The sequence below is a fragment of the Amborella trichopoda genome, chromosome 4, assembly GCF_054954075.1.
Source record: "Amborella trichopoda isolate Santa Cruz 75 chromosome 4, AtrichopodaSantaCruz75HAP2 v2.0, whole genome shotgun sequence".
Lineage (NCBI taxonomy): Eukaryota > Viridiplantae > Streptophyta > Magnoliopsida > Amborellales > Amborellaceae > Amborella > Amborella trichopoda.
In genome coordinates this window covers 57,324,462-57,347,313 of record NC_142339.1, presented here as the reverse complement: position 1 = coordinate 57,347,313, position 22,852 = coordinate 57,324,462, and the positions used below count along the sequence as shown (strand labels likewise).

The window sequence follows — 22,852 nt, the reverse complement described above, 5'->3', positions numbered from 1 at the left end:
GCTAGGGATTGATGTAATACAAGAATGGAACATGGCTATCTGTTTAATGACTGGTTAGCAAACATATTTGGGAAGAAAGATAGAAAAATTTGGAAAGTAGTCGAGGCAGTAGTGGTTTGAGAAATATGGAAGGAATGAAATAAAAAATATTTTGATGATAGATCTAAAAAAGCAATTGATGTACAAGAGAAAGTGCGGTATACTGTTGCCGATTGTTTGGCTACAAAAGATGAATGGCGTGGGATTTCTTGTGAGGATTTAATGTACAATCTACACATTCTAATTGAAGAAAGGTATTTGAAAGAGAAATGGATAGGGATTTGTAGAGTGCCTGAAGTTGGGTGGGTCAAGCTAAATTTTGATGGGAACTTAATGGGTAACCTTGGGCCAACAGGGATTGGTGGTTTGCTTCGTGATCACGAGTACTGCTAAAGTTTTATGTTCTAGTAGGTGTGATCACATCAAATGAAGCAGAACTCAGAGCTTTGCTACAGGGGTTGAAATTGTGAGATTGTCAATACCAACAATGGTTGAAGGTGATCCAATGAACAAAATTAAATGGATTACGAAGGAATGATCGTATCCATGGATTTTTCATGAATTGATAAGAGAAACTGGGGATTGTTGTGTATATATGCCTGTTAATTTTGAGCATGTTTTTAGAGAATGCAATATGGAGGCTGATTGTTTAGCCAAAGCTGGTGTATCTGTGGGCGAGTTAATTGTTCTTTGAGGTTATAGGTTTTATTTTATTATTATTATTATTATTTGTAATGTTTTGACTTGTCCTTGTGTTTACCAGGATGAAAAATGGAATGAAATGTTGCTGATTCTTCAAAAAAAAAAAAAAAAGAAAAAAAAAAAATTTAACTTAAGCGATTTACAGTCCCAAATAATAATGCCAAAATATTTTGTGCTCCCTTGTGAGTACTGTTCATTTATTTCCTCAAGTAAAAAACCAATCTAGGATGAACTTTAAGGCCTACATTTTAGAGATGAAATTCTATTCGAGTTATATACTAATATCAATTAAAAAATCCCAATTGCACTCAATAAATACTTGAAAAAAAATTATCTCAAGATTAAACGAGACTATTAAATTTTAGAGAGTGATATCTAAGTATTAAAAAGCTCAAAATTTAATTTTTTTAAAAATAAATATTTAATAATTCTTAGGTGGATCTTAAAATTTCTTATTAAAAAAAAAAAAAATCTTCCTGTGTAAATAATCGGACCGCGTAAGTAAATGTGTACCATGCTCCCGTGGTCTGTCCTCTCTCTGTCGCTCATCATTTTTCAGTTCTGTCTACCACCGTCACTCGCCCCTCTCTCTCTCTCTCTCTCTCTCCCCTCGTTTTCAGTTCTCCGTTATCGTTTGTCCTTGCCTCCCACCATTTTCATTTCTCTCTCTCTAGGGTTATGTATGGGTGAGGGGCGAGAGAGCAGTGGTGCTTTCTCTCCTAAATTTGTAATGTGCATCATCAATCAATGGCTTCTTCTGTGTCGAATACTTTAGAATTTGGGATGGCTCCTCCTGCTTTGCTTTCTTGTGCTTCTCGTCTTTCTCTCTCTTCCTGTAATCGCCTTTTCCTCACTTCCTCATCACCTGCTAAATCCAACAAAGCAGTGAGTTTGCACCATTGTATTCATACTTGTAATCCAATTCTTCCCATTTCCTCTGCATCTACCCTTCGATCTGCGTTTTCTCGTTCAAGGAACAACTCCTCTAAGAACGCCAAGGTACCAGTCCTAAATTTTCATTTTTCTTTTAGAATTTCATTTAGCTTAATGAGTTTCTGGAGGAATACATTTTGTATTAGATATGAATTCTCTCTCTCTCTCTCTCTCTCTCTCTCTCTCTCTCTCTCTCTCTCTCTCTCACGCGGAAATAATTACATATGTTAAGGTTTCTCTCTCTCTCGCCGAAATAATTACATATGTTAAGGTTTAACGATGCAAGTTTACTGAAAGAAAAACCTATAGGTTTGGAAGTGGGATGCACAATTCGAAAAAAATTGACATTCTTTTCGTTTTCTAGTGTTAAAGTCTGTAAATCGAGCATTCGATTTGATAGGGACTAAATTGCTGGTACTGTTATAGAAATCTCATGGCTTGAGTTGCTAATACTGATAGACGGCATGTTCTTCAGTCTCTTACTAACTAATAATTTTTCGCCTTCATCCAAGTGTTTGACAAATTGCTTGATCCCAGTGTTCTACAAATTGCTTGAAGTCTTCAAACTCATGTCGAGAATTCCTGTTTTCAGTTTGTGTCAAAGTGTCAAGAAGCGTTCCCTATACTTCTTTGGAAGTGTCAGATACTTAGATTGATGTCAATTTTGGTGTCCCAACGATATCGTTCAGTGTTGCTGCATGTGTCCCAATACTTCTTTGAAAGTGTCAGATACTTAGATTGATGTCAATTTTGGTGTCCCAATGATATCATTGAGTGTTGTTGCATTTGTAACGGTGTTACATGTCGATGTTGTGTTCCTATATTATGTTTTAGTTCTAGATATAGACAACACTGTCTTGTTCTTTCTATTAACTTGGATTTCTTCAATATGGATGTGACATATAATACCCCAAGTTGGATTGCATAATATTATTGTGATTAGTGGCCAAGTTAAATCATTAGGGTCAGTTGTTTCATACTTTTAGTTGGCAAAAAATGAATGTCATTTATGCTGGATTGTTTATGACTCATCTGAAAATCTTGTATACTATCTCAAGATGCAGTTTCTTGACATTCTACATGTGTTTGACAGCATTAGAAGAAAAGCAAATATATCATGGCCAGGTAATAGTGAGGTCTATTAATTTTTTTAGTAGGTATGATTACGTCAAAGGCACGCCAAGCATCTTCCACTAATGTGGTTCTGCTTTTGTTTTTGCTCAACTGGGGACCTTCATGGTTCAGCACCTAGCATTCTACTCCTAATATGTTCTGAGTATAAAACCGCATGAGCTTCCTTGAATGACCCCTAATCTCGGATATGGAAAATAATTTAAAGATAATCCAAGCCTCATATATAGATCCATTAGATCATGTTGTATCCTACTTGTGTCTTTATAGATCACGTTGTATCCTACTTGTGTCTTTTTAACAATTGTATCCCTTTCCAAATCTCAAATTTGTCTTGCATTGATTTGTCCCAATAGTTTTATTGGATTCTTTTACATGTTTGGTTCCTTATAGAAATCATAGAAACATATAAATGCCATGATTGGTTGAGAATGTGCAATCAAGACCAAGCTTATGATGATAGATTTGTTATCTACAAATTTGAGGTGATGCCAGTGTCAGATATGATTGCTTCTGATCTGAATCAGGTAATGGAGAATCAATTTATTCTAGATAAAGCACAATCAGTTTATTAGAGACAAAGCATGCTTTGTCACTTGAAGATTACAAACTTTTTTACTAATCATATATTTGATTGGAGGGATTAACTCATTGATTGAGAGAATCCTGACATCTCTCTGCACTATTTTATTAGCGGCACAATTTGTTGCATATCTTGCATATGACCTTGAATTCTACTTCCTGGTTTTAGTCATTATTAGTGTTCCAATTCCAATCCCATGTCTACCAGTTGGTTTGTGAAATTATTAAGTACCTCACCACATTATTACTAGGTCATTGTCACATATCTTGCCATGACCTTGAATTCTACTTCCAGGATTTAGTCATTCATAGGATTCCAATTCCAAATCCCTCAGCTATCTTGAAGCGGAAGTAAAATGGAGGCTCAATTGGGCTGAGAAATCATGAAGTACTTGCACTATACTATTTCTAGGCCAATTTGTTTCATATCTTGCACTTGACCTTGAATTGTATTCCAGCTTTTAGTCTTTTCTGGGGTTCCAATCCCAAATCACTGGACTCCCTTGAAATGGAAGTTACATGGAGGTTCCATTGGATGGAGAAATCCTAAATTAGCTGCTCACGACATGTTAAGGTATTCATCATGATATCATGCATTGAAGTAATTATTTATTTGCAAGCACTATTTGAAGGGGGACCTATGATGTCCGTCAATGAGACATACAACTGACTGAACTTAACATTTTTGATGAAAAGGAACATATACATACCCAAAGAAAAAAATATTATCATAATCAGGTAAAATGTCTTTTCGCAAAAACATAGTATTTTATCTATAGGGCAATGACTCAGTTATTTGAAAATGTATGCCATACGGCTTCATTCTATAACACTTATGTCATTCCATTTGATGCTATATTTTATTCATGACTCTTTGGCTGATGTGGATTAGAACTTATATGAGAAGCCCCGTCTCCCATTATTCTTGTGAATTCCTAGCATATGATAATAGAGCTTTTTTTATGCATTGCAACCTTTGATTCTTGTATATAATGATAGAAATGGACCAAAATAGGCTACTAGAATTAAATCAATTTTCATTTATCATTTTTTATTTGGTTGAATTTGACTGGTTAGACCCATTGAATGGGTGTTCATAGGTTGGTGGGTTACCAGTGATTACCTGTTATGTACTGGTGGGTTACCAGTGATTACCTGTTATGTACTGGTGGGTTACCAGTGATTACCTGTTATGTACTTTGTAGCAAGGTTCAAAAACGATTACCTTAGCCGGGGCAACTCAGCCGAGTCACGTACACCCAAAAAGGTAAAACAACTGGTATCTTTTAAGTAGTTAAAATAAGAAAAAGTAAAAGAGGTAATAGAAAGCATTAGAAGAGTAAAAAGACGAAAAAGGTCTATAAAATATGGATCATTGAAATTTTTAATTTAGATTTTGACTATTTTAGAAAAAATTTAAAAAGGGAAAAAATTATAAAAGTTCTCAAATCATCTTAAAAACTTCCAAACTCATCTAAAAATTTATTTCTAATAAATGTAGTGGTGTTTCCTAAATTCTGTACATTTTTTCTATTTTTTATATTTTTTAGTGCATTTATGAGGTTGGAGGAGTTGCCATGGAACTCGCTCCTACTCAGCCTTGTCCATAGGGTGAGTCTGAGTAACTCACCTGAGTCCGAGTAGGCTTTAGAAAGTCATGGAATGCTGCTTTTAGAGGTAGTAAAGTTGGTGCTTAAGAGCCAGATTTGTGTTGGGAGTGGTCTCTAGAGTTGGATAGGCAGTAGCAAGTTTCAAATCAGAATTAACCGAGAATTGCATGGTAATTGTAACTCTGCGTATGAGAATGCTAGTCTGGAACTTGTAAGGGTTGAATCAAATTGTTCAGGGGCTGGGAATGTTAGTTGATTCTTATTTGAAGACCTCAAAGTCATATGAGTGATGGGATCGAGCAAACTTCCTATTCTCTTCCAATCCTGAAATTCTCTTGGCACCTGTTTCTGTTTTATCTACATCAAACCCTTGTGTCTTTCTAGATTTACAACTCATGTATTAATGTAGTTAGGATTTTAAAATTGAATTTCTTTCTGCCACAGTCCTGATTCTGAATTTCTTATAGTTCTTAAAAGAAAATTTAGTAATTAATGTGGTCTTGCTTTATACTAACATGTGATCCTATTGGATACACTATCAATTTTATTATTATTGCAGAAGTCAGTCCAAGATGAGCAGTTGGATGCTGACTCCGATGAGGATGCTCTTGAAGCGCTTTTCGGTCAACTGGAGGAAGATCTAAAAAATGACAGCTTATTTATGTCAGATGATGATGAAGATGAAATCAGCGAAGCAGACCTGGCAAGGCTAGAAAAGGAATTAAATGATGACTTTATGGATGAGGATGATGATGAAGAATCAGGAGCATTACACTTGGATAAAGATAATGAAGGAAGTCATGATGATGAAGACCTGGACATCCCTTTGAAACTCAAGAATTGGCAACGTAGAAGATTAGCTCAAGCTTTGAAAGTTGGTCGTCGGAAAGTCAGTGTAAGTCCCTTATTGTACAAACCTAAGTTTGAGAATCAATTGATCATGCGACAGACTTTGGAAATCACATATTCCATTTAGTCATAGGGGTGACAATGGACCGGGTGGGCCCGGCCCTGCCTGTTTGGGTTGGCGCTAAAAAACTAGGGCCTGGGCCATAAAATGTGGCCCAAGAGCTGGGCCTGGCTCGGGTCACGACAAGGCCAGCTTGTTCGGCCCGGCCCTCTTTTTTCTTTGCTTCTCCTTTTGATTTGTTTTTCTTTTATCTAGCCCTGGCTAGGGTCGGGTCGGGGCCAAGGCCTTTTTGGCCCCGTCAGGGCCGGCCCTATGGGGACCAGACCTGGCCCGGCCCGGCCCGGCCCGTTGCCAGCCCTATAATTAGCATCACCATCCACTGAAGCATGATATTACCCCAATAACTCCCTCCATCACTGTCATTCATTGCAACGGACAGGAATGAGCCAATGGACTGTGATTTTTCTATAATCTGTTGAACTATATTATTCTCATCTTGTATTTTATACTTCCTTTATTGATCCTAAACTCCGATGCCTTCTTCCTCTCAGATAAAAAATCTTGCCGGAGAGCTAGGTCTTGATAGGGCTGTTGTCCTTAACTTGCTTCGTGAGCCTCCTCCAGATCTTCTATTGATGAGTGCTTCTTTGCCTGATGAGATCAAAGTTAAAGAGACACCATTGCAGATTGAAACTGAACCTTTAGAAAGTGTTTCGACTACTGTAAATGTTGAAGAAACTGAAGAATCGGAGCCTGAGAAAAAAGAACCAGTCCATGTCATGAGGAACAGGTGGTCCACACGAAAACGAATGAAGAAAGTGCAAGTTGAGACCCTTGAAAAGGTTTATGATCGTACAAAACGCCCCACTGTGAGTACCTTTTACACTTACCCCACAAATCTATCAAGAATTTCATGTATAGAATGTCGGAACTCTTAAAAGTATGAAGAGTTACTAGTTTCTTATCATTTGTGATTAAATGAATTTCAGCTATTCATGGTGCTACCATAGAAAATACTTTATTTGAAGACAGTATGGTGAAAATAACTTCAGTGCTTTTAACCTAGCAAGCTGACGAGACTTATTTGATATTCAATGTTAACCACTTTTGAGGCTTATTTGATATTCAATGTTAACCACTTTTGAGACTTATTTGATATTCAATGTTAACCACTTTTGATCCCAACTCTTTGGTGTTGCTTTGATAGTTTCTCCTGGTCAATATTTACTAAACGATGACATTGAATTCCATCTTTGGGTTCTCATGGGTAGTTCCATAAGTCCATATCTATTATGCGTTTTTTATGAACCCCATATTTGGGTTCTCACGTGTAGTTCCATCAGTCTATATCTATAGTGTTTTTTTGATGAGGAATGTGATGCCTGTATCATGTATGTTATCTTTCCTTACTTCTTAATTTGTATAAATTATGATTCTGAAGTTATCTTTCCTTACTTCTTAGTTTGTATAAATTATGATTCTGAGCACTTAATCTTAAATGCCATTGAGATTCCCCCATATGCAAGCCAGGATTGGCTTCTATAGCACCTAAAATACGCCGTCTTTGCAAAATCTATACTGTGACCTCCTTTATTAATAGTGTGTTCTGCTGTGCTTGTTATAACCTTGAGTCTCTCTCTCTCTCTCTCTCTCTCTCTCAATTTTAGCTTTTGTTTTCTATTTGCATTCAGAATGCCATGATTAGCAGCATTGTGCACGTGACCAATTTGCCAAGAAAGTCAGTTGTGAAATGGTTCGAGGACAAGCGAGTTGAGGAAGGAGTTCCTGATCGCCGTGTTCCATTCCGCCGATCTGAATCTCACTACTAGGCGTTGAACAAGGGAATTTCATGGATTTCTTGGGTGTTTTTTTGGATATATGCATTTTGTTTATTTGCATTGTGAGGTTATAGCATTTTGTGTAGATGATTATCTACCATTTGCGAGCATCTTATGGTTAGAGTTGTTAATAGACTTGCAAAGTTCGTCAAAATATTTTCTTTACTTTGTTTGGAATCCAAAATATCTGTTACAATGGTGGAGATGTCATGATTCTTCCTTTCCCAAGAGTTGATTTGAGAGATGGATTTAAATTGTCTTAAACTTCAACTTGGATATTATATGGCTGGATCATTTAAGATAGGGTGCGGTTTCTATAAGGTTGCAACCTTAAACGATCCAATTAAAGCACACCTCCAAATTTTATAATAACATATAATTTTGTTGTAAAAAATTCTTAGGATTATCTTAAAATCTATTTTCATATCTAATTAGAAAATTTTAAACTCCAAAAATAGTTAAAATCAATGAGATCTATAAACATATGAAAATATTGAAAATGAATGGCCTAGATAATGTGTTGCAAGATGCATTATTTTTGAGACTCAAAAACTTTTTTTTTTTTATATTCATACATCTCGATGTCGAGATGATCAAATAGAGGATTTTTTAACATTAAAACAACCTTTCCGATAGATTTTTGAGGTGCATCTGTAATTCTACATTTTGAGGTTGCAAACTTATATAAATTTTTGCCTTTAAGATATGGTATGCAAAGACTATACCTATACAATGCTTCATGAGAGCATATAGTATTTGAATAGTCGTACCCAACCCCTGTAGGATATGGTGATATCCAAAATCACCTCTATAAAAAAATCCTATATTATTGGGTATTATACTTTATTTATGAAAGTATATAGTATTTGAGTACTCATACCCATCACCTGTTGGATATGATGATATCCAAAATCATCTCCATGAAGAAATCCAATATTATTGGGCTTAATATTGATATTTACGAGTTTCATGTTTATTGGGATTCCTATTAACCAAGTTGCTATTATTTATGGATTTATTTTAGGTGAAGTCTTATTTAGATTAGGATGGCTATCAACATCATAATTCGAGCTTTATCCCAATATTTGCAGTCAGCTATTTAAATTACAAAAGACATGTGGACCTAAATTAGGATAATGCTAAGATTCTCAAAAGCTAAAAAGTGGAGGAGCCTCACGTAGGCATTTTGGATTCTCCTTTACTATGTATTAGTTGTTTTGTAGAGAGTGAACCTTGGGTTACATGGAGAGTGAGCTCTTTACAAGAGAATCTTTTAATTTTCTTTCTATTGATTAAGTGAAAGGTCATCTATTGTCTATGACTATATCTGTAATGAATCACGTAAAATGTTCTTTTTGTGTTGTTTTATTTATTTTTGTTTATTGTTAGTTGTGTTTTTTTTCACTTTTTATTTGCCAAAACTCAACCTTTTATACTTTAGATTTTCCACATCTATATTATGTACTCTCAAACAAGCAGGGGAATTGAGTAGTTCGTTTTGCTGAAAAAAGCATGGCCTCCATAAAAGTGATCAACGACTCATTACTCACTATTTCTTCATTACTCACTATTTCGATTAAACTTGAATGGTGGATGTTTGGTATATTGAAAGGAACTCAGACAAGTCATCCACCACCCCACCATGAATGGAGAATGGAAATGAGTATTTGTCTCACTTTAAAGCTCATCTTGTTTCTCTTCGAATTTTGGTTTATGACCACTAGAATTAGTTTTGTTAGCTTCTTCATGGAACTCTTTAAATCTTACTCTATTATAAGTTTTGCAATCAAGCAGGTCATGGTGTTCATTATCTAACAATGATAAAACAAAGGGTTAATCGGTGTTTTAAAACCCGGTGTTTCCGATCCGTATTGCCAATTTGGATAGGAATTGGTTGGCACTGAACTGGTTTTGAATGGTATGGGTCCCAGCCTAGTACCCTTCTAAAAAACTTCGTTATATATTTATTCATTTTCTTTAAGTTTATGTACTATTTCCTCAAGTCCACTCTAAATCCACACCTTTAAACCCTCATTTCAATTTTTATTTTATTTTATTTATTTTCAATATTTTTCTAGATCTCCGATTTGGATCGATTCAATCCCAATCTGGATCACCAATCCAATGATCTGACATTCACATGTGGGCGAATGATCTGCCTTGGTCCAGGTATTGAAACACTGGGTTAGACGACTCTTATCTGACATAATATAAATTATTATGTTCCTCTCTCATCTCCTATTCTTCAAATCTTACTACTACTCTAAAACCATTTATTCTAATTCATCTACTTGCTTATTGTTATGGACCTCACAAAAAGAAGCTATATCCGCATCTCCAAACTTGCATGGGTCATGCAAAAGTTCCCTTTGTAATTTCGAAGATCCAGTCTCTGAACACATGTCAAAACATATGCATACGACATTACATGGAGCATGTAAACATGTATCAATGACAAACACAAAGTTTTAGACCATCATTCCTCATCACAAACCAAAATTTCAAGTCTGCAACAAGATCTTAAAATTTATCAAAGAATACCTCATCCACCAATAACTGGATCTCTGTCAGGGAATGGGGTGGGTGCATGTTTGATAGGGATCGAATGCCTCAACAGAACATCCCACCCTCCATCCCACCATTAACAAATAAAAAAAACGAAAGTGGATCTTTGTCAATGGATTTGATTTTCTCCAAGGGTTTTCTGTTAGGCTACTCCCTACAAAACAATAGTTGGACTTGTATCTAGCATAATTTTGTTTCGACGGTATGAATGGTTCCTTCGACCATTCACTTAATAATGTAACCTTCTATCGTAACTGTCAGGAATGAAACCCCTCCAATTGCATTAACATTTACCTTTGCTTCCCCTCTGTGGTTCAGAGGACTTGAGCTTGGGATGCGGTGTTACATTGTCAACAACTAACAATGAAGCCCAAACCCCATTCCTAGTAAAAGGTTAGCATGCTTTTTCAGTTTCTTCATCAAACATCAAGGTTTCGAATTCTTGACCTTCCTCATCAGAATGATAACGGTGTCAAACCTTCACGCATGCTGTGCAATTTGATGTATGGAATTATAGGTACCCGATATAGCGACCAAAGAGCTCATCACTATGATGCCATATATCACTGCCATTTCCACCTTAGAAGTCCTTGAAGTCCCGATGATCTTCAAGTAACAAACACATGGCAGTATCAAAGAGACAATGCAACTCATAGATGACCCGATTAATGCCATTAAATACACGAAAAAGGGGAGCATAAGGGCCAATGTGACTGCGCTAGCCAATAATAGTATTCTGACCAAGATGTTTAGAAGTACGTTACTCTTGATGAGAGGCTGTGTTTCTTCAATAGCTACTAGAATTGGGGCCACTATCAATGCATATTTTGTCAATGGATTTATGAGAGTTGTGTAAATGGCTATGTTGGAGCTTAGTTTTCCTCTGGGGAGATTCAATGTGATTTGAGATTTGACCTCTTCTCCAAACATGGAGTAACCAAGAACCCCCATGGCACCATAATTCAAGGTGGAGACAATGAAACTGATGATTAGCACCTGCAAGATCAGTAAGACTGTTATGAAGTGTGTGTCGCTATGTTTTGGAGAGTTAGAATATTCGATAAAATTTTCTGATAACCAAAAGCAATTTTAAATATTTTTATGAAATATGACAAAACCCACTAAAATTTAGAAAATTTTAGAGAAATTCTCATGACGTTTATTTGAAAATGTAAGCTATTGTCACAAGGTTTTCAAGAATAAGACATGCTTTTATCATGTATAAGGGTTTAGCCAATATTTCTAAGTTCTTACCTTGGAAAATTTGGTCCTGTCTTTCATGGAAGAACATATTGAGGGAAGCATAGCATGACCACAATAACAAAAGGTATACAAGCTAATTGCAGTGGAAATTCCGCTTGGATTGAAAGCCCTTCCCTTCGAATGAAACCCCACACCATCAAATATGCCGACCGACATAACCGAAGCAACCATGATCAATGAAGCCAAGATCCCACCCATGGAAATATAAGCTAGCAGTCCCAAGCTCCTCAACCACATTGTAGGTAATATTACCAAGGAAGAAATGATTATGAACCCTTGGCTGCCTTCAATTCTCCAGCCAGCCACTTCAAAACTCATATTGGGAAGTATCTTTGCCAGATTATCTCCTTCTAAAATCAAGAACTCTATTGCTAGCATATATAGTTCTAGATAGAAGAACACTGATAGCGCTACTTTCCCCTTATAGCCGAAAGCCCGGTCGGCTATGTCCGGGTAGTTTCTGATGTTCATGTTACTATCCATGCATTTTTGGAGAAGAAGGCCGGTATAGCAACATATAATGGCGACTAGGACGAGCAACCACATTCCAGTCCACCCTGCTTCTGAGATTGCATATGGGATCGATAGTATTCCAACTCCTGGTTGATCAGAAAAGATTGAATTTTCAGAGGCATGTCTGGTGCTGGTTGTTATAAAAACCAAACTTACATGAAAAATGTTGTAGTCATAGATGCAAAGAATATCTTTGTTGGAAACGTTGGCCTTTGTCACACGTGCTTTTATTTGAAGCAACGTTTTTGCTTACCATTGCCCAATACGCATGTCCGTAGTTTTTGGCCACTCTTTTCTGACACACTACACTAATCTTTTATGATATTTAAGATATTTAGACACTTCTTGTTAACTTTTCTTGTTAAAATTTTAGCTTATTAGTATTAAATGGTATACAAATGTACCAAGTCTGAAAAACCAATTTTAAGCATGGTGTAAGATACACTTGTGTAAGATACACTTGTGTGTTAAACCATGTTACACATATCCACTTCCATGTCTTTGTGACAAAGACGATTGTCAAAAAAAAAAGTTACAGGGAATCAAAATTGTAGAGGAAATTAAAGGGACAAATGGGTGTGAATGCTTATTGCTTGGCCATTTTCATTCATGGATAGTACATGTAGTACTGTGTTTGCGTAATACTTGTTGCTCATCCCCGTCCATTATCAAAGATCAATCACAGAGATGAACCGTTCTTCAAGCATTGTCCTCTCAAGTGTAGGAACAGTTCTTCTCCAATGTATGCTATTGAGATTGGACCATGAAGATGAGCAAGAAGTATGCAAACAGTATCCTATGTGTAACCTATGAGAGAGAAATCCTATGAAGATCAGGAAACTGCATAAGAAATACAAAAGAGATAGATCCTAGAGAGATTAAGAAAGTGGCAAACCTGATAGAGCATTTAACATATTGAAACAAGAATTGGAGAAGGTGGTGCCTTCTTCTTGAAGAAGTAAATGATAAGACTCTTCGCCATCCATGGTGCTTGTCTCTTGATGTGGTTGCCTTAACAAAGATTGAGACTCTGGATCGCACTGCTCCATTTTTGCTTCCCACTTCCCTTGGAATAGCTTGGCTTTTATATATATATCTTCTCAAGTAAAGAGGGGGGTTAAGTTTTACACAGTTTTTGAGAGAGAGAGAGGTCTAAGCAAGGGGATTAGCTTCTATTTATTTGGGGAGAGACATCATTTAGCAATTACTTTTTGAATTTTTGGGGAAGAGAGAGAGCCTTTTAAGGCAATACAATTTACATAACCAGAACCAAAACAAGAAGCTTCGTAATTGAGCTACCTTTCTTCACCTCTCACCTCTTCATGTTCAAAAACTTTCCAAAACAAGCCCATTGTCCAAATTCCTATCCTTTTTCTTCTCTCACTTAATATTCATGGGTGAACTCTTTACTATTGTCTGTTTCAAAATCATTTTCCTTGTAATTTCCCAACTTGTTTTTTACACAAAGGAATTATTTTTTTATTTATCAAGATTTTTATTCGATAAAATGTTTATTATTATTTCCCCTATAAAACTCCTTTTACCTAAAACGAAATTCTCATAACCACCTAAGTTGTATTGCAATGGTGATGAGGATTTCAATCAATAGGGCTGTAGGGCGGGTGAAGGAAAAACCAAAGAAATAAAGAAGAATATGCAGGTAGAATTTAATGTTAACTATTCTCTTTCTCTCTACAATGTGCTTTACTCACCTTTCTCTCCATGCATGTTGCCCTCTCTACAATGCACCTTTGCTGAGAGATCTCCTCTCTCTTCATGTATGTTTGTGTCGATTTACCTTGACTTTTAAATTTTAAATCGCATTTCTCTAAATTTCAAATTATTATTTTTGGATATCTCTAACTCGAATTGATAGAAATAACTTGATTTGTGTGGATTTACCTACTTTTAAATTTTAAATCGCATTTCGTTGACTTTTAAATTTCAATTTTTTTTTGGATATCTCTAACTTGACAAGAGATAGAAATAATTAATTTTTTTTGGATATCTTTGGGTAGATCATTGGAAATAGGTTTTTCCTTTTTTTTTGGGTTAGTGGAAAGAAATATTCTTTTGGATATCTCTAATTTCCCAGAGATATGGCACAGGTATTGCCTTCACGAGATTTTTTTGGGTGTTTCCTTTATTTTCCACCAGTTATATTTGAATTTTGGGTGTTTCCTTTATTTTCCCCAAGTTATATTTGAATTTAATTTAGAAGTCCATAAAGTTTAGCGATAGGTACAAAGTTTTGGAAAGGGAAAAGTTTATATAGAGCTGGGGCTCTAAACAATCAAATTGGAGCCAACCACAAAAATTTAACTAGAAGAGGAGCCTATGAGAAAAAATTTCACTAGAAGAGGTTGTTTTGATGCCCAAATATCCTCAAATTAATCATCTCGACATCAAGATATATAGATATGAGAAAAAAAAAGGATTTCAAGTTTTGGAAATAGTGTATTTTGTAACGCATTTTTGGGCTGTTAATTTTCAAGATTTTCAAGTTTTCATAAATATGTCGATTTAAACTATTTTTATGCTTTACACTAAAATATATTTTAAGGCTATCACAAAGATTTCTGAAGCTACATTTCTCAACGCAATTTGAAGGAGGCTCCAATTTGATTGTTTAGAGCCAAGGCTCTATACAAACCTCGCCCCTTTTGGAAATGAATTTAAGTTAGTGGTAGTTCCATGTTTTTGGAAATGAATTTAAGTTAGAACAACATAAGGTTAGTGATAGTTCGATGCTTTTGGAAAAGGATAAAGGTAAGAATTCTTAGCTGCGTTTCTTGGGGAACTTATTTCTCAAGAACAAATAAGTCCCTAACATTATATCAAACCTCTTCAATGTGAGGAAGTGTTATTGGGTCCGAAACTTATTGGAAAATTTTTACTCCTCAATTTCTCATTTTTTATTTAAAAATAAGAAATTTTTTGTTCCACGGGTATGCCAGGAACTTATATTTTGGAACTTATTTTTGCCCAAGTCCCCGATATTTATTTATCGGGTGAAATGTTGGGCGGTAAAAAAACAAAATAATTATAGAATAAGTGTAATGTAGATGTTGAGATGGATGCAAGACAAGACAAGGGATATAATTCAAAATGAATATGTTTGTGGGATAGAATTCGAAATGAATATCTTTGTGAGAGTTTGGATGTGGTTCCAATAAGCAATAAATGGGGGAAAGTGGACTTAGATAGGTATGTGTGGCACAATCCTAGTACATTAGTTCAACTGGATCATGAGTTAGTTCAAGTAAAAGCACCAAAATGGCAAAGGGTAGGTCCTAAAAGACATGGTTAGAAGTATTGAGAAAAGTTATGGGGACTTATGGCCTCAGTGAGTATGATTCTTAATAGAACAGAATGACACACCCGGATTATAATTGGAAAAATGCTTTGATGGTGATGATGATTCATGATTATCATATTGTCGATCATAGATCCCTACAAATTTGGATTCAAGATCTATATAAAGAATAGACAGTAGAGGGGGCTCGCACAATAATAGTATGAGTTGGAGAACTCACAAAAATCGGGTCCTTTTTTATTGATGTGTTAAAGTTTTCTCTTTAGATTTACTGTGCATGTGGTTTTTGGTATTTCATGTGCCAACCGCCCCAGTTATTAGATCTGAAGGAGGATTTTTACCGTAATGGAACTGATATCAATGTAGAGATCCTTGGGGATCCCAAATACAGTGGAAACAAAAAACAAATGGATTGGATAGAAATCACATATATTTTTCATATCCAATCCTTCTCGTGCAGTTGATGCGTTTCTTCTTCTTTTTTTTTTTGACAAAAATAAAATAAAATAATATTAGGGCTTCTCTTTTCTCTTGTCTTCTCTTATATGTGTGTCCTCCAATTTGAAAGTTTGGTGCCTACATCCCTAAACAAACTATCGATTGTTAGAACTAATAGCATCGTGCACACAACACAGGCCTTAAGCTTTTAATGGGAGTCCCAACAGCTCTTGGATCTCCTAAAGGTTTCGTTCTAGGGCTTCTAGAGATATTAAACCGTGAGAGAGAGACAGCACGGAGCTTTTGGTTGCACAAAGAGAAACCCCTTTGGAGAGATATGTACATCTCATGTGAAAAATCTCTATTTTTTCTCTTTTTAACAACTCCATATGGAAATATCTTGAGGTAATTTTATCTAAAAAAGGAATTATCTCATCTCTTTTGATAATGTTCCTTCAAGTTAACTATATTTCACATTGAAAATTCCATATCATATAAGATTCACATATCTTCTTTCTCTACCGCTAAGAAGTCCAATAATCCTATGGACATCCCTTGTATTTAATTAACTATTAAAAGTGTAAAAATACTATGGCTGTCCCCACACCCATAAAGGGACAGACTCCAAATCCAATAGACTATTCTTAATTTTTCACTAATAACGCTATGTATTTCTTTGTCCTACATTTTTCTATATTGATTATTAAGTACTGGTAAACTATATTATATATAAGCAATACCTCGAGATTTGACATAGGTTTTATTATTAAAATAATAATAAGAATTGGAATGATACACTTAGTTGATTTTATCCAAGAGATGTTGTTTAACTTTTGATAAATTTAGGGCTGGCAACAGGCCCAGCAAGCCCCTCGAGCTTGGCCCAGGTCATTTTAGCACTAGCCCAAGTTGGGCCCAGACAGTGCCAAAGGAGCTGGTCCAGCCTACCCAATTGCAAATTCGAGCATCACCGTGAATTGAATGCCATCATGCGAGTAGACTCTACAGCTTAGACCACGACGAAGAACATAGCGAAATGTGGTAGTTTAGCCAGGAAAAGATAATAATAAAAAGTTTGCTAATGGATCCAAGTGGGTTGACTCAGTGGCTGAGGACATGTTAATGGACATTGATCAGGTGAATAAGAGCATGAACATGAATTTGATGAATGAGCATGGACTTCAAGTTGTTCTTATAGTCACATGACCAGATTTAAATTACACAATTTTTTATTTTTTATTTCCCAGGGAGAATAGGGTTCATGACACACCCAAAGAAAGAAAAATAAAAATAAGGGAGGTTATCATTAGGGTCAAATGGGCCGGTAGCCGGCGGATTAGTATGCCGACGGACTAGCACTTACAAAATGGGGACTGGGTCACAAGTCAGGCAATTAAGAAACTCTTAGACCTAAAGTTTTCCTCAAATCACAAAAAAAAAAACAACAAAAAGCCTTCAAGAACCTGAGGCTCTATAAATTTTCAGCAATTTGTCGTAAGGAATAATAGCTCCCCAAAATGGCTATTGAAGAACCAACACCTAAAATCCCACATATAAACATCAGCTCCAGTTTGTAAATCCTTGAGATCCCAAACAGCTTGAGGTAACATATGCATGGGAAAATCAAAGAAACTGTGCAGCTTAGAAAAGATCCAATTAAGGTCATTAAATCCCCAAATAATGGTATTGTGAGGGCCACCGTAACTGTGCTTGCCATGAGTAAGGTTCTCATAAAGATGTTTGTTGACCTGCTGCTCTTGGTAGAAGGGAGGGCATCTTCAATAGCTGATGCAATTGGGGTCACTACCAATGCATATTTTGTAAATGGATTTATGAGAGTGGTGTAAATTGCTATCTTGGAGCTGAGTTTGCCATTGGGGAGGTTTAGTGTGACCTGAGATTTTACTTCTTCTCCGTACATCAAGTACCCAAGAATCCCCATTGAACCATAGATCAAGGTGGAGATTGTGAAAGAAAGAATCAAGACCTGCAAAGATCAAAGAGACACAGCTATCACATGTGTTTTGAAGTTTTTACACTTATGTTTGTGTGTGCATATGGTTTAGGTGAGCCGGAAAGATTATTAACCGTTTAGGAGAGCCAGCACCCTTTGTCCGTCAAATTAAGAAAATGGGTGGCTGATGTCCTTGGACTACCCTTTTATTTCGAACGACTAGATGAGACCTAAATGTGTGTAAAGAGATGCATTGGCCCCCTTCTGTCGAGAGCCTAATTTCATTAACGGGCAAATCAGGGTTGTTCATCACTCTTTTCTATCTTGACCAGCCGGCCTACACTACGCTATAAGCATGTTTGTTCATATAGTCAGGAAAACAAAATGGTATCCTCAAAACTCCATGTTTGTCAAAGAAATAGAGTTATCTGTGCATGTTAAGACTTACCTTAGAAAATTTGGTCCTATCTTTCATGGAAGAACATATCGTGGGAAAGACAGCATGCCCACAATAGCAGAAGGCAAATAAGCTTATGGCAGAAGGGATTCCACTTGGATTGAGAGCCCTTCCCTTTGAATGGAATCCCACTCCATCTACCAAGCCAGACGACGTAACAGAAGCAATCACAACCAATGAAGCCAAGATTCCACTGGCCGAAACATAAGCGAGCAGGTCCAAGCTTCTCAGAAAAGCAGTTGGTAATATGATTAGTGCTGAAAGAATTATGAACCCTTGGGTTCTCTCGATTGTCCACCCAGCCACCTCAAAGCTCAAACTGGGAAATAATTTTGCCAGATTATCTCCCTCCAAGATCAAGAATTCTATTGCTACCAGATAGAGTTCCAGATAGAAAAACACTGAAAGTATCACTTGTCCATAATAGCCAAACGCTCGGTCTGCTATGTCTGGGTAGGTTTGGATATTCGTGTCTGTGTCCATACATCTTTGAAGAAGAATGCCAGTGTAACAACAGACAATGGCCACTAGAAAGAGTAGAGCTAGCCCTGCCCACCCAGCTTCTGATAGTGCATATGATATTGATAGTATTCCAATTCCTGGTTAAATAACAACACAAGTGAAATTTTAGAGCTTCTGTTTTTGCGATCTCTGTTGTATAGTGATATGTAATACTAGGCATCTGGGTGCTAGTAGTTAAGTTGGTGACAATGGGTATGAACATATTGATCTTATAAGTTCAAGGGTTATTTATCAAAATGTACCTAAGAGATGAATATTTAACAATTTATGTTGTTTCTATTTAATGATCTGAGTTGGAATAGTTGAAAACAAGTAAAACATTGAATAGTTGATAAATTGGGTATATTTTAATAATAGGTTTTGTTAGGGTACTCGCAGACAGGATTTTCTCCATATATTCAACATTTTTGGATACTCATTATCTTTTCTTTATAATAAAATATTTCACGAGCGAGCGAGAGCATTTTTCGTCATTAGTTTAAAGCTTTGTGATAGCCTTAAAATATCACAAATATCATAAAAAACGTGAACTTTTTCAAAATATAAAAAAATATTTTATGAAAAAATACTATCACATAAAAAAACACGCTCTAAAGGTGCGTCTTAATTTAAGATTGACAGCTTACACAATAATTGCCTAACTTTTTTTAACATAATTTTCATTTAGGTTCTTCATTGAATCACGTGGCAACCGTGAAGTGCAAGGAACAAAAGGTTACACCAACATTTTTTTTCCATAAAGCCATGGAAAGGAGTTTGAGGTAGAGAAGGAATCAAAAACGCAAAGATTGTGAGTCTAGGTTTACTTTTGTTGGCGTCCTATAGGGGTGGCAGTGGATCCGACAAAGCCTGAGATGTGACAGGTAGACTGACCTTTGGGTCACGGTATAGTTCAAATTTTGAACCCAAAAGGTTAGGTCTAAGTTCAAAATTTAGATCCAAATACTATTCAGATTTGTATCTGGATAAAGAATTAAAACATTCAAAGGCAAATGAAATAGGAAAATATTTCGTACTAGATGCCAGTATGGAATAGGGTATTTATATCCAATATATGTCGCTTATATATATATATATATATATATATATATATATATATATATATATATATATGGAAGAGTGCGGTTTGTATAGAGCCTAGGCTCTAAACAATCAAATTAGAACCTACTTTCAAATATTATCGAGAAATGTAGTTTTAATATTGCAAATCTTTGTGATAGCCTTAAAATATATTTTCATCTTTATATATAAAGTTTAAAGCTTCAAAAATAATATATATCGACATATCTATTAAAACTTGAAAATCTTGAAAATTGACGGTCCAAAAAAGCGTTACAAAATACACTATTTTCAAAACTAAAAATCTATTTTTTCTCATGTCCATACATCTTGACGCTAAGAAGATCAATTGGAGGATATTTGGGCATCAAAACAACCTCTTCTAGTAAAATTTTTGTGGTAGGCTTCAATTTGATTGTTTAAAACGTCAGCGCTATATAAAACTTTTCCTATATGAAATGGCTTATATATCTACTCAATTGTGTTGTTCGGATATCCCCCCCTCATGGACAATGAATGCTGAGAAACGACTCTCTAATCCCATTAAGACGATGAGGGTTCCTGAGAAATCTCTCAATGCGGGAGAGATTTTTGTCGGCCAAGCGGCTTTTTCATGTGTCTCATGCAAACCAGCACTCAATGAAGCACAAACCATGTTTGCAAAATTGGGCGGTTCAAATCGGAATCGATCATTGGCCGGTTTCGATTTTGGGATCCAGTTACGTATTTTTAAAAAATTTTAAAATAAATTATATATAATTCACAAATATGGAATTTTTTTGCAATGTGTTTTTTAATGGTGTTCATCATTTTGGGAAAGAGTGGAAAGTGCTTTTGCTGTTAATACTTATTTTTACATTTTTCTATCTTTTTAAAAATTTTCAAAAATACCTTTGAACACAAATCAATTTTTTAAAATCCATTTTTTCACTAATTTTTAACTTCATTGGATGTGCTATGTTAAATCATACGTTTTATATATATATATATATATTAAGATTTTTAAATTTTTAACACTTTTTTTTATTGCCCTGTTCTTGACCAGTTTCCTAAGCCGGTTCAATTTTTCGAACACACAGCACAAATATTCATGCCACTACACAAACTGCGAGCATGGATAAGTGACTTTATACTTTGCATGATATGAAGCCAATTTCTAAAAAAAATTTCTCTCAAAGAGCCAAACAAACTTGGATTTGGGAAATTTTGGTTAAAAAAAAAAAAGAACTTAGGTTTTTTTATTTTCTATAAGAAATAGAGAAAAAAAGTTAACTTTAATGTTTGTGGACAGGGAGAATTTAAGTTTAATGTTCTCACACAGAGCGTGTTTCAGATTAAGTTTCTCTCTCTCAGTGAGTGAGAGAGACAGAAATATAGCATTTAGCCCATTCAAACAAGATCTGATGGTGGTGCTCAGAGAGAGAGAGAGAGAGAGATATAGAGAGAGAGAGAGAACCGCATATAGTATTGAGGCCATTCAAGCAAGATCTGAAGAAGGTGGTCCCCTCTCCAGCTAAAGCCCGCCATTCTTTGTCATGCCTGCTATCTATACCTGCCTCCTCATCACTACAGAACCACCCATAATTCCCTTGTTCCTCGTCACAAATAAGCTTTTGCTCCAAATGCGAACCTTTCTTCTCTCTCTTATCCACACAATTTTGTGAGCCACAATAATGAGTGTCCATAGATCACAACAAAAATACAATGAAGTGAAGGGAAATGGTGGTCTCTGGTTCTGAGGTGCCCTTATTTATATTCCTATTTCGGATAAAAATACCTATATTGACCTTATGGGTCCAAATTTTCGACCCGAATATTATTCGGGTTTGGGTTCGGGTCTAACGGGACCCAACCCGTACCCGTAGTCATAGAGTATATGATGGCAATAATATGTGTTTAGGCACACATTAATGTTCATATTGTCACAATATTGACAACATTACAGTACTATTAGCAAAAAAAAAAAAACTCATAATCATAAGGTATATGATGATAAAAAAAAAAAAGCAAAAAAAAAACCTCATAGTGATAGGGTGGCAATGAATCCGACCCAACCTAGGACCTGGCGGGTCTGGATACAGTTCCAAATTTTAGACCCGCATACTACTTGGGTTTGGGACCAGCCGGACCCGACCGGTTGCCGCCCCTAGGATTTGGTGTTTCTTGCAAGGAAAATGCTTTAAACTCACCATATGAAAAAAAGAAAAAATAAATAAATAAATGGTACCAAATGAAGAAAAGAAAAAGAGACCACGAATTGTCTATTTCAGTCCACATGTTCCATGCGCTGGTGGAAAAGGAAATGTCCTCCGCCGTCCATTAATACCCGTGGATGGACCATTTTGTATTGAGATGAATATGCCATGTAGCTTATGCTTAGGGCGTATATTACTATGCTCCTGCCGGAGCCAAATTTACATTGGTGCCGCGGATAATTGGTTTGCTTAAGAGGATTTTCTTGATCTGGAAATTTGGGATCTAGTTTAAAATTGCCAAATAAATATTTTCATAAAAATCAAAATTTGAGCATCAAAATGCCTAAATCAGACCATTCAAAAAATGGATAGTCTATGTACAATGTCAAAGAAGTCTTTTTTACTTCATGCACTTGGAGGGAGTGTATTGAATTTTCTCTTTATTATTGTCGTTGTTAGGTTGGGCAAGTTATTTCTGAAAATTTTGAGTTGAAACAATTAGGTGACGGGGTAATGTTTTGGTTACCAGGTTGTGTAGATCATGTCCTTAAATTTTTGGGGTCGAAAAAGCACTCCAAACCAGTCGAGGCTCAACCCGACCCAACTAGGTCTAAGCTAGACCGAGACTTGATCCAAACTCGAGTCAAGATGAGTCCGACCGGAGTCTGGGTCAAGATATAAAAAGTAATGATACACTATATATAAAACATTAATATTGAATTATTGCATACAATAGATCTATTAATATATTGGGTTAGGTCATTCCAAACCAAACTGGAATTGACATGTTTTTGTCCATGTCTGACCTATACACCCAGACCCGAC

The 22,852-nt window shown here is 35.9% G+C and overlaps 3 protein-coding genes across 3 annotated transcripts; 1 reads left to right on the top strand and 2 right to left on the bottom strand.

Moving 5' to 3' along the window:
- Positions 1-1,218: 1,218 nt before the first annotated feature.
- Positions 1,219-7,929, top strand: OCP3 (overexpressor of cationic peroxidase 3). The gene is made up of 4 exons (XM_011623646.3): positions 1,219-1,740; positions 5,557-5,892; positions 6,459-6,776; positions 7,599-7,929. Exons 1-4 carry the CDS (start codon positions 1,489-1,491, stop codon positions 7,734-7,736), a joined length of 1,044 nt encoding a protein of 347 aa, XP_011621948.2. The 5' UTR covers positions 1,219-1,488; the 3' UTR covers positions 7,737-7,929.
- Positions 7,930-10,415: 2,486 nt separating this feature from the next.
- Positions 10,416-13,864, bottom strand: LOC18422416 (amino acid transporter AVT1I). Its single transcript, XM_006827088.3, has 3 exons — positions 12,982-13,864; positions 11,565-12,172; positions 10,416-11,306 (listed from the first exon to the last, which is right to left on the bottom strand). Exons 1-3 carry the CDS (start codon positions 13,133-13,135, stop codon positions 10,791-10,793), a joined length of 1,278 nt encoding a protein of 425 aa, XP_006827151.2. The 5' UTR covers positions 13,136-13,864; the 3' UTR covers positions 10,416-10,790.
- Positions 13,865-17,000: 3,136 nt separating this feature from the next.
- On the bottom strand, positions 17,001-21,556 carry LOC18422414 (amino acid transporter AVT1I-like). The gene is made up of 3 exons (XM_011623641.3): positions 21,289-21,556; positions 18,243-18,850; positions 17,001-17,827 (listed from the first exon to the last, which is right to left on the bottom strand). The coding sequence occupies exons 1-3, from the start codon at positions 21,515-21,517 to the stop codon at positions 17,312-17,314; spliced, it is 1,353 nt and encodes a 450-aa protein (XP_011621943.1). The 5' UTR covers positions 21,518-21,556; the 3' UTR covers positions 17,001-17,311.
- Positions 21,557-22,852: the final 1,296 nt, after the last annotated feature.